At 38.0% G+C, this 12,975-nt stretch overlaps 1 protein-coding gene across 3 annotated transcripts in view; it reads right to left on the bottom strand.

Moving 5' to 3' along the window:
* The window catches only part of LOC145550058 (semaphorin-4E-like), a 36,492-nt gene that overhangs the window by 17,524 nt on the left and 5,993 nt on the right, over positions 1-12,975 (bottom strand). For all 3 annotated transcript variants that reach the window (XM_081603478.1, XM_081603477.1, XM_081603479.1), the window contains 3 exons: positions 11,346-11,408; positions 11,166-11,261; positions 10,881-10,980 (listed from right to left, as the gene is read on the bottom strand). In XM_081603478.1, coding sequence (XP_081459604.1) covers positions 10,881-10,980; positions 11,166-11,261; positions 11,346-11,408 — 259 coding nt within the window. The remainder of the gene's footprint in view (positions 1-10,880; positions 10,981-11,165; positions 11,262-11,345; positions 11,409-12,975) is intronic.

Genomic DNA, 12,975 nt, shown 5'->3' with positions numbered 1-12,975 from the left:
AAACGCAGAAAATGATCACTAATGTCAGGAGAAGCTTCCAAACAGGCATTCTGTGAAATATTAAGCACAGAGTCAAAAGTGTTAAATAAAACACGTGGGTTTTGGCTGTTTGAGGAAATGATATTTGCCAAATATTCCCTTTTAGCTTCTTTAACTGTGATCTGGTAGAGACGCCAACAGTCTTTTAAAATCTGAAAAGTAACCTGCAGTTTATCCTTTTTCCACCTTCGTTCAACACGGCGACATTCCTTCCTTACAGCACGAGTTCTGTCATTAAACCAAGGCTCAGGTTTAATCCTTGGCTGCCTGGTTTTTAATGGAACAACCGAGTCCAGGATGGTTTGACAGGAAGAACAGAACCAGGACCAGAGCTCTTCTGTATCAGAGTGGAGGAAGTCAGATGATCCACAGAGCTGAAGAAAAGCCGTAGAGAACTGAGTGGCAGTGGAAGGGTTAATAATCCGACAGGCCGAACAGCAGCGAGAGTTTTAACTGCAGTAACTGTTAGTTTGACAATTTATTCACTGTCACACTAACAGTGAATAAAACAGGCAGGTGATCCGAGAACACAGTCACAGATTTCCAGGTTAGTCACAGGCAGACCGCAGGAAATAACCAGGTCCAGTGTGTGTCCGTGCTCATGTGTAGGACCAGATACGGCCGGTACCAGGTTAAAAGAGTCCAGAAGGTTTAAAAAGTCCTTTACCAGTGGCTTATCAGGACAGCACCCGTGTATATTGAAGTCTCCAACAATAAGAACATGTTCATAGTTAGTTATAATCCCAGTTAAAAAGTCAGAGAAGTCGCTTATAAAATCCTTATTATATTTGGGGGGGCGGTAAACGACAGCACAGAAAACTGGGTTTACGTGTCTCATCTCAAATGACAAACTCAAAGCTGGTTACATTTGTAGTCCTGTTTGTAAACAGTCGCTGTGCGTCCCCCTGTCCCCGAAGCCCGTGGTGAATTAAAATAAGCACAATCCGCTGGTAAAAGCTCAGATAGAGCACAGGACTCACCAAAACTCAGCCACGTCTCAGTCACACACAGAAAATCTGAAGAATAAAAGTTTTTTCACAAGCGACCTGGCGTTTACCAGGCCAATCCTGACAAGAACTGGATCTTGGGCTTCGACAGGTCGGGAAACCCGGCACAGCGGTCTCAGGTTTTGGAGATTTTGGGCAGGTTATAAGTTTGAATCTGTGCAGAATTTAATATTACCACTACACAGTCTAGTCCTCCGGTAAATTATGAGGTATATTATGATGCTGAATATGAATGTTTTGCAAATGGCGGATTTGAAAATAATGGAGGAAAACATGTAGGTAATACCACAGTTCAATGTAATGTTACTTGGGTTTTATCTTGGTTCAAACATGCTAAAGTAACGCCGATATTTGTTGCAACACCTGTATGGTATCAAAATCTGGACTATAAAGAACAAAATTGTGTAAATTTAACTAGGACTATTCCCACACTATTTTTTCCTCGGTGATCAAACATATCTGGTAGCGGACAGTTACTGGATGTGTGGTGATGACGTTTTAATCAACACATTGCCCTTAAAATGGGTAAGCCTTTGCGCCCTTGTTCGAATGAAAGTCCGAGTAACCCTAGTGTATGAAGGAGTTAAAGACTTAGTAGGAATGCACAATAATAAAACAAGGCTTCGTAGAAGCCTGGGGGATTATGGGTTGAATGAAGGAGTATATTTGAATCTTATAGGTCAACCAAGAGGAATTCCAGATGAATTCAAAGCGCAACATGAACTCCGCGCAGGTTTTGAATCTATCTTACCTTGGATCACAATTAACAAAAATGTTGAATGGATTAACTATGTTTATTACAACCAACAGAGAATTATCAACTTTACAGGTGAAGGATTTATAGCCCTAGGAGAACAACTCCATGAAACAAGTAGAATGGCAAAACAAAACAGACAAGCATTAGACTGGATCTTGGCCAATATGGGAGGAGTTTGCCACATGTTTGCCAATTAATGCTGTATGTATATACCTATGTATACCTTGCCAAAAGGTACATTTAGAGCGGTAATGACTAAGTTGAGGAAACTGAAATCGGAATTCAAAGATAATGCAGGAAAGAACACCTGGTCATGGAAAAGTCTGGAGGAAATTTTAGGTGAATGGGGAGCCTTAGCAGCCAAAATAGGAATAACTCTGGTAGTAATACTAATTGTTATTTTTCTGCTTGTGTGTTGTGTGATCCCTATTATGAGGAAATGGATCTTGGGGACTGTATACAGATGGATGACCAAGAACGGTAAACATCAGACGGACTAAGCACAAGGCCGCCCAGACCAGTGAACCCATGACCAATTCAAAGGACTGCTGAGCTCAAGGACAACAGATGCCTGAACTAAAAGTGCTTACGGGAAGTTAAAGATCTAAAGAGTTCAAAGGAAATTAAACAAAACTGGGTTGGAATAAAACAGACTCATGGGGAAGACACTGTTGCATACACCATTACATATACTTGTTACATAACTTATATACAATTTATATACAATACAACACAGGTGGCCCACACAGTTAACACACTAGGAACACGTGTGAATGAGCATGAATGTATGAGACAGTATGAGCGAGAATGTGAGTATGAATGACAATGTGAGCGTAAGAGTGTGTGGATGAGCACAAGAATTAAACGATCAATACGTTGATTATTATGATTAGTATTTCAATCACACAATCACTCTGATTATGTGTGCGTTACAGACATTTCTTCATAATTATCATCAAGATTATGTATCAATGTTGAAGTATTAGCCATTACCATGAATATCTATAATTTGGGTCACTGTGGATCCATGATTGTATTACATTTGTGCCAGATTATGGAATAGTGGCGGTCGCCCATGACGAGCGGGTAGTATAAGGTAGTTTTTTCCCTGGAAATAACATAAATCAACAAAAGACCAACAGGGTTTCCGATCTTATACAAATGGAAGAACAATCATGGAAGCAATGACCAATTGTGTTTAATCAATGTATAAGAATTATTATATTAGCTACAGTTACTCATGAAAACAATGTTTACCCCCACAATTCATTTTATTCCACTTTTAAGTGACTTTTATATATATTTCTACAGTTTTATATACAGTTATGTTCTCAGGAAGCTATGTGAACTTAGTATTGCAATTAACAAAAACAACTGCTAAGGTTAATTAGGATTCCACTTGAAAGCGGAATAGGGCGGATTATGTAAGAGCGGAAATACTATTTAAGGAGTTGTTTTTGCAAAAGGATTTTGGCACCTCTTTTGGTCAAACTGACCTGATTCCCTTCCTTCCATGTGCGTGCAAAGTGCAAATGGAACTCAAAAATGACTTGGAAGGAATGCTGTTTGAACAAGATAAGATCAACAATTTGAGATAAATTGGCCGACTTGGCAATTCTGAGAAGGAGCAGATGTTGAGTTTGTGAGGTCCCAAATATTTTAAAGGTCGTCCAATACACACTCAGTATAAGGTGCGCCAGAATCTTTATGCAAACCAAGAGTAGCAGCGCCATTGGTTGAAACTTTAAAACTCACACCAGTGAAGAGTGTATAAAAAAGGGTGATGTTAAGAATACGGGGAGATTTTTTGTGCTGAGACTTTGGAAGATTTTTGAGTATTGAACTGATGAAACTGTAATGAGGAATCCGTGGTAGTGTAATAAATCTCCGGCTCGTCTATGGCCTAGTAACAAGAACTACGTCTCCGTGTGTTATTTCTTTTACTTATATATTTAAGAGTATAGCCACCTTTCAATTCTCCAATAAGACAGCCAAAAGTTTCAAATTTATGTCAACATTCTGGTACTGTAAAGAATATTACTAAATAGAAATAATGAGTTAGGTTTGGAGGCTGGTTCTAGACCAAATTTACCACAGGGGCAGGATAGTCAATATTTTTCCATGGCAACACTTGAAAAAGGATAAAACAAACAAACAAAAACACACCAATATTTCATCATTTGATATAATAAGTGAGCCAAAGAGAAACTTGTGTCTCCAGAGATCCATGTTGATGACCCCTGGCAGATGGAAAGTAGCTAAAAGTGCTGCACTATAATTTTTAATTCGTTGTTAAAGTAAAATTCTGAAGGTTAAAGAAAAAGTGAGCTACCTCTGAGTATTTACATGAGACATTTATTTAGTACAACCTCTTTGGTTCCCCGTTGGTCCCATCTAGATCCGCCCCTGGGCTGCAGGTCTGGGTCTGGTACATTAATAATACATTAAACGACCACTGAACAATAAATTCAAAAAATATATCAACATTTCAAAATAAAAGCTACAGAATGCCCTAACAAACCTTTTAAAGTAGGAAAGATTTATATATTTAGTGTTAATCTATCTGTATGTCTTGTTCTTTAAATGACCATTTGCATAATTTTGGCTGATATTATTATACATTAAATAAGCAAATAATAAAACCAGTAAAAGCACAATAAAAAACTTACTCATAGCAAAATGTTCTGCACCATATCAGCCTCAGGAGATGATTGAAGGATGAAGAGCCACTGATTTAAAGTTTTTTAGGTTCTAACGGGTCTGCAGTGTTCCTCTCCTGATCCATTACATTTCTACTCTGTCCTTTGAAGGAGGAGGATGCACTTTCTCTGTCTCTCTGTCCCCACTACCTTCCCTGCTCAGCGTCTGTGTCCTGTGATTTCAGAGTCTTTCTTTTGATTAGCTTCTGAAGTTGCAAATTATGGATCTGGTCTCTCAACGCAACTGATACAATTTTTTCTCCACTGGAAAACCAGGCAAAGGGGACCCTCGTGTCCTGATGGGACATCCTTCACTAGATACATGATGGATTCTACATGGAAGTGGAAGACCGTGTGTCTGACGATGCTGTCAGTCGAGGATGTTGAAGATGTGTACAAGATTGGATTTATGATAGCAGGTGTTCTGCTTATTGGAGTTGGCGGATACCTGGCTTGTGGGAATTTTTGGAAGATACCGGCAGCCGTTTTGGCCACTTCAAGGCTGCTGGGTACAGTTGATGGGATCTGCAGAGCGATTAACACTCAGACTGAGAATATACGGGAGCTGAGCCGCAGACTAGGTGCGATCCTGGAACAGGACCGTGGCCGGGCAGCGGATCTCGGATTCAGAATGGATACTGTGTGACCTTGGAGAACGTTGTTCGCTCTGATCAGGTGGAGACCCTAAATTTGGCTGTTTGGATTTGCCACTGAGAAGCTCCAGTGAGACTTTCAAGGCAGGCAGTAAACGAATGTCAGCCTGACCTAAACAAATTTCTGCTATCGGAATCTGGACCCAGGGCTGGCCTTGGCTGGCCAGCTATCCTCCCCTGGTTGTTATGTCTAAAGAAGACTGTTCTGGCTGACTGAAACTGCAGTTTCGCTGTCTTTCTGACAATGACAATAAATTCTTCTGATTCATACAGCAGCACAATGGACATTTTTTTAATTGCCTGTGTTCATCCTCACTAACATTATTAAGCCTAGGATTTGCGTTTTCCCTCACACGTCTGTATCTTTATGAAAGGTTTTACTTCTAAGTACGGTGAAGAGTCGGGTAGAGGATGTTGTAAAAAGACGTGGATTGACAGCAGCCCACCGCAGCTACGTAGTGTCCGTCTCTAGGTAACCGTGACAACAGTCTTGGTCCGTAATGTTCTGGAGGTCCTTTAGCTTCCGCCATGACAATTTAGCTGACCTTAATATTTTCTGTGTTTTGTTTTGGTCATTATTGCTACAGTTAGTGTTGTTATGTGTGCGATAGGCATGTCTATCGGACATTTATAGAATACGGAACAAATCGCATCCCTTATCGGTTCAATACGGGTCGCTATATTTAACAGCCAAATACAGAATGATTCCATATTTTAGGGTACGGTGACAACACTAAGCAGTGTGCAAACTAATCGACAGGCTCCCTGTTGTTGAGAATAAATAATTGTGTTTTTCTCTATCTCTTTTAGCTAGTTGCAAAGCTAAAGCTAGAGGAAATGATATGTTAGGAAACACCCTCAAAGCTAAAGGAAATGATACACTGGGTTAGGATCCCCTGAAAAGTCTGTCCATTTTAGAGTTTTTGGGGCACCTAAGTGATGGAAAAATAAAGAAAAACCAGTATAAGGGACATACTGTTTTAATTTTTTGTGTATGTTGTTCTTGGAGGATGCTGACCTTATTGCATATTTGAGTGTTTTTGGAGTGTGATGAGCTCACTGCATTAATTTTGCACTTTGTGTATGTTGGTGAGGGAAGTGTCAGGCCAGCTTGTGTAAGTGTGTGTCTTGGTACAGAAAGTGACAGCCCTGCGGAGTTGTGCACTCAAGTACCTATATAACAGGGGACCATTGAGTTGTGTGTCTGAGTATTTGTGTTGCTTCAGCTGTGATTGAGCTCTATTATACATATTTTTGTTGGTTTGTTTGTTTTGTGGTTGTGTTGATGGATATGAATGAGAATATTATAAACAACCATTCAAAAATGCTTTTTGTTGGATGTTATACTGCTGGATTTGTTTTGTTGGTCACAGGTAAAACATGATGTTCTTTGTTATTATAGAGCAAAGGAGCTGTGGGTTCCCCCCTCCCAGAGTAGTTTGATGTCCTTTAAGATGGATTTGCTTAGGGAAGTGATAACAGCAGGCCACAGGACAAAGCTGGTTAGAAGACAGGAACCAGAATGGGGATCAAAGAGGAGATTAAAAAATGGTAGTTAATTTTATAACTTTGTTCCAGGATAGAATCTGTGGTTACAGATCAAGGATGTTTGCTTCAAACTCGGCATCTTTGCTCTGTGGCCCAATAAAACTTTTTATGATTACTTGCCTTAAACAGTAATCCTGCTCTCAGCATAGGGGCACAGTAGAGAACAAGGCAGGGGGAGGTCACTGTGAAATAACCATTTCGATTGCATTTTAAGATTTCTTAAGGAGTTCTTTCAATAATCACTGTTGCAAACCAGTTTTTCAAGATATTTGGATTTTGGTGTAGTTTAGAAGGATAAATTACTTTGAAATTTGTGTGTTTCATTTTGGAAAAAAGAACATATTTACAAATGTTTCTTCTCTTTCTCAGCAGAACACAATTGGGAGACATAGTAGGGGCTACCGCGCTCTCACTCATTTCTGACTTCAGTTCTCAAACTGGATAAATGGAAGACATCATGTGTATTATATTTCATATAATCATGTGACATTTACAATCAGTTCAATTCATAGCTTTCCTCACACAGCATGGGACCCCTTCCAAGTCGGCATCTTCAGAATAATAATTACTGTGATAAAATGGTGAAAAAGGAAAAAAAATTAAATAAGAAAATGTTTGTCTATCTAAAACTATATTCCCACAGCAAAGTTATTTGAAGATGGATGTAAAATACCTGAGTAATGAAATGTGCTTTTCCAACAGCTACAGCAAGAAAGGTGAAAAATACTAATAAATAAATTCATTTCTTATAGGAGGATCTCCTGGCACAGAAAATTCATTTTGTGTAGAGATGGATGACAATCGCAGACCTATGACAGAAACCCATGACAACGCGGCTAAAGGTATGAACTTTACGGATTCAACACTGACTACGGTGATGTTTTTCAGACTGGACAGACCTGACAAAACGAGCACTTTATAAGAGACTCCAGCAGGAAGATTACAAATTGGCCACTCTACAATTTAAGGTTGTCATAAAAATAAATTGAAGTATTTAAAACAAATACTGCACAGAGATTAAAAAAAAAAAAAAGATCACATGAATTATACTGGGCTGCACAGTTGTGCAGTTGGTAGAGCTGTTGCCTTGCAGCAAGAAGGTTCTGGGTTCGATTCCCGGCCCCGGACTTTCTGCATGGAGTTTGCATGTTCTCCCTGTGCATGCGTAGGTTTTCTCCAGGTACTCCGGCTTCCTTCCATAGTCCAAAAACATGTCAGATTAATTGGTCTCTCTAAATTGCCCCTAGGTGTGAGTGTGTGTGTGCATGGTAGTGTGTCCTGTGTTCTCAGTGTTGCCCTGCGACAGACTGGCGACCTGTCCAGGGTGACCCCGCCTCTCGCCCGGAACGTTAGCTGGAGAGGCACCAGCAACCCTCCCGACCCCACTGAGGGACAAGGGTGAAAGAAAATGGATGGATGGATGAATTATACTTTAACATCAACATTTACTTATAAGCAGAATCATCTGCTTGTACAATAGGAGGATTTTTACTTAATACTTTTCAGGTAATATTGAAAACAGGGTGACATCTGATGTCTTGAAACTCTAGAAATTTCGCTTAATTGATAACGGCTTCAAATTTGTTAAGTATAATGAAAATTGGAAGCTAAATTTTGGTATAATCTTTCTTACGCTTGAGGTTAAGTGTTACAATGGGGATGAACATTAGACAGCTCTATTTGGAGCACAATAACATTTTATAAATTCTTATGATATTAAGTCTTAACTGGTTACAAATATTTTGGACTTACGTAAAAGGGGATTTAACATGAATGAAAACTGAGAAATTGCAGACTTGATCTTTCATCATGGCCTATTCTAAATTTTTCTCTTATTTTATCCTCAGATATAAAAAAGGTTTTTTTTTCATTGAAATTGGCCACTTTAAATTGTTTAAAAGAAGGTTATAAGATTGGGTATATGATTTAAATAGGAAATTATGAAACAGCTGCAGATCATTTAAGGTTCATTATATTTGTCACAAAACATCTTTGTCTCAGACACAACTTCTGATTCAAATGTAAATTGACATAATAAACTGAGATTCCCAATAGTGTGGGTGATTAATACAATGGAACAAGAGCAATCAGAGTTTGGCCTTGGATTAAAGCAGATAGCATTTGTTTTTTTAAAACAAACGTAGAGAGATTCAGAGACCCCTCTGGCCTCTTAAGCCGATTGTTTGTTTGTTTTTGTTTTTTTTACTAATAAGCTAACTTACTAGCTGACTTACTTGCTCCTTTAGAGAGCACAGGCATGATTTATATAATAGGACCTAATTGGACATGTTAAAATTGTATAATTAGTATGGTGGATCTGATATAAATTGATGTTTATTGCAAACAAAAACAGATGGGGAAACAATTGGATCCCAGCATATCTGTGCATAACATTCTTGATTAAGTTGAATTCACACATAAATTTAGGTTCTGCTACACATTGGCGGTATACAGGCTTAGGAAGCAATGACATCACATTAACACAATACCTTCACCTCAGAGGAATTTTGAAGACTATTTAAGCTGTTCTCTCTAATCAACTATATTTAAAGATAAAATTGATTTTCTAGCAAGCAATCCACATTCTGATTTTTAACCGTCTATTATAATGCAACTTTTGGCTTCCAGGTAAAACATTTTATCTGATAAAATCAACATTTATAAGGAAAAGAGTCACTGCACAATATTTGTGAAAATATTTTTGAGGATGATTGTGGCTTGTTTTAATTGGACACACTTGAAATTGAGGCTGCACAGTGGTGCAGTGGTAGCACTGTTGCTTTGCAGCAAGAAGGTTCTGGTTCGATTCCTAGCCTGCGGTCTTTCTGCATGGAGTCTGCATGTTCTCCATGTGCATGGTGGGTTCTCTCTGGGTACTCCAGCTTCCTCCCACAATCCAAAAACATGACTGTCAGGTTAACTGGTGTCTCTAAATTCTCCCTATGTGTGTGTGTGGTTGGGTGTCCTGTGTGTCTCCGCGTTGCCCTGCGACAAACTGGCGACCTGTCCAGGGTGACCCCACCTCTCGCCCGAAACGTTAGCTGGAGAGGCACCAGCACCTCCTGACCAACTAAGGGACAAGGGTGTAAAGAAAATGGATGGATGGATGGATGGATGGATGGATGGATGGATGGATGGATGGATGGCTCGACATGAGATGAGATATTTGGGAACAAGCCTGACATTTTTCGTAGTTTTGATAAGCACAATCTTACAACTAATATTCAAAAAATAAACTTCTTTGTGGTGTTGATGGGGAATATGAACATTTTAGAAGGATGAGTTGATTTTCCCAAATTGTTTTTTAAATTCTAAGTTTCTGTGTTGTGTTTGATTTGTGTTTTCTTTTAATAAGAACACAGGGACATGTTATAGAGATAAAACATAACCGATGGAACTTTAAATCTATAACCTCTCAGTCCATCTTAAATTCTAGATAGTACATTTGAAAGACTTGTGAAACACCTCAAAATATTCTATATTTTGAGCAAATTATCTTACAAACAATAACAGATTCCAAATTGAATCTAAATTGATAATTAAATCATATTTTCAGGGGAAGAAGGAGAAAGCCCCATTCCAGGCCAAATTATATGCAAAAAATGGGCTACCAAATTTGATAAAGGAATTGGAATTAAAACTCAGGTGTTTATGAAAAATTGTTTGGAAAATAGAAAAGTGAAATGAAAATATAGTAAAATGAAAAATTAAATGAAACTATTGTTAATATTTGTGTGTAACTTTAGACACTGCAACCCATAATTTCCCAAAAGATAAATTTGTGGTGAACTAATAAACAGCCTAGCTGAGTTTAAAAGTAGCTTCCTGGCTTTCAGAAGCCGATAGATCCAAACAGTGTTAACTTTTTTGTGCTCTTAAGGCTTTGAAGCATCAAGACGAGAATGCGATCTGGGAAGTAGAAACAATGCAGGTTCACTGGTTGATGTTTTATGTAGGTCTAAGTAAACGTACGACCATGGAGACGTAGGAGCACAACTAAACATTTCATAGAATGACATTTCTCGATGCACACCTGCCGTTTGGTCAAGAACGGTTACGGTCCACACAGGACACATAACATAAGGAATCCAGACCAATTTACACAAGAACTTAACAAATGATGAATCCAGACCAGGAAGCACTGAGATACTGAGCGAATAAAAAGTGTTGCACCAACCATTCATCATGGAGGCAAATTTTTCTTTGGGGTTAAAGGGAATTTTCCCTCTGCCAGTCTGAGTTGTGTCCTCCATGGTGATACGTCCTTCGTTGACAATCTGTAAAAATATCAATTTATAATGATTTAGAAATGATACTACTTATTTATCCATGCAACTGCATGTTTTTACATCCTTTCCTGTTTTATTGCAATAAACTAAATTCCTCCTACACAGCAAATGCCCGGCTGATGGTTCTGGTACTACAGGACATCAACCCAGCCTTAGGTATGGGAGGAACGTACCAGGTGTGTGCAGGTCGGATCAAATGCTTTGGTTCCACAAACCAGAATTCTGCCGTCATCCAGAGTGTGCATCATTGTGATGTAGTTGTCACATTCCTGTTAGAAGTACAGCTATTACAGACTATTTTAAGATGAGGGAGAACATACGACATTTTCTTATTTTAATGTGCTTTAGTGTACCTCGATGCTCCTGCTTTTATTCACACACAGGGATTTTTCTTCAGAGGTCGCCGTCCAGTTAATCTGATAGAAAACAAACCAGGAAGTCAACATGTTTATGGGAATATGTTTGTTAAATTCCTTTATGAAGTATGAATATAAAAAGAGGAATACCGGTAGCACTTTAATTGACGGGGTGTGAATAATAATGACATGACACTGTCACAAACATAACACCTGTCATGAACATGAGTAAGTCTTCATGAATATTTATGACTCTTTTCATAAAGTGTCATTCAGTAAATCATGACATTTTTAATACAAAGTTGACATTATTCAAAATGTCTTCCTTATGACAACTTGACATTAACCAAGAAATTGTGATCTGTCATAATTTTGTTTTAAAAGTATTACAAATTAAATGTTAAAAATTATGTAGCTATATCTGGTAATATCACTGCAATTTTTTTCAGATCAATTAGTCTTAAATTTCTAATTGATCTAAAGTTTTACAGCAAGATGTCTACAAAAAACTTATGAACTTTGCATTTGAAACATTAAGGCTGTTTAAAGTGGTGTAATACACCATCTCCACCAGTGAGAGGCAGCAGTGCACGAACAGACATGCAGTGTGTTGGTGAAGAAGAAATCTTCCATATTGTGGGGAACATAGACAAGAATACGGAGATTCCTCATGGAGAGGGTCGGCCCGTTGCTGCGATACGTCACAGCGTCCGCCATATTGAATGTGGCATCTCTGCCAGTAAGCTAATACAAGTAAATGGACCGAACTTCAGAAAGTGCCGTTTTACAAAGTATTTTAAGTTAATACCCGCCATTGGCACAATTTCTCACACACATTAATATACTTGGTAATCAAAGAAATGACTAAAGACAGAGTTTCTAACTTTTGATGTGATTATTTAATTGTTTTGTGGCATTTCTGAATAAAGAGAACAATGTTTTTATTTGATAGAAATTATTCTGATCATTTTTTATTGAGATTAATGAACAGACACACTTTTACAGTGTTTTATTAAAGAACATATTTACATAATTCCATAATTTAATGTACATTTAATGTTTCAAGACAAGAAAATGCATTTTCTTGTATTTATTTTTTATACATTATTGAGAAATGACTTTTGATTTATAAATCAGTCGTTGTCAAACATTAAACTACATATTTTTCTTACTTTTTCTATAGAAAAAATATTTATTACAGTACGTCAACTCTGCTATTGACAGCAAAGAGTGAAAATAATTCTAACAGAGTAAATTATTTTTATTTCATTACATAAGCTGTATTAATACATTAATACTTCAGATTGAGATATTTAAAACAAAAAGTGAAAGAATGAAACATTTATTTATTATACTGGGAACATTGGCCACAGGCTTCAGTCTGCTGGTCACACTGGGAGAACTCCAATGACTTCTGAGATGTACTGGTTCACAGGCTAAAGCCAAGAATAAAAGAGAAATTATCCAAAAGTGTAATAGAAAATACATATATGATTCCTTCACATTCAGAAAAAGACATTTTCAGCATGTTGGGCTCTGACTCGTAGCATCTTTATAGCTAAATACCGACATGGTGAAGCTGAGCTGGAAACAGACTGAAGACCAGCAGCTCCAGCTCTGATCCTGA

The sequence above is a fragment of the Poecilia reticulata genome, chromosome 22 (assembly GCF_904066995.2).
Source record: "Poecilia reticulata chromosome 22, P_reticulata-male-v2, whole genome shotgun sequence".
NCBI lineage: Eukaryota > Metazoa > Chordata > Actinopteri > Cyprinodontiformes > Poeciliidae > Poecilia > Poecilia reticulata.
Note: the sequence above shows the minus strand (reverse complement) of the source record. Positions and strands in the feature narration are given on the sequence as shown.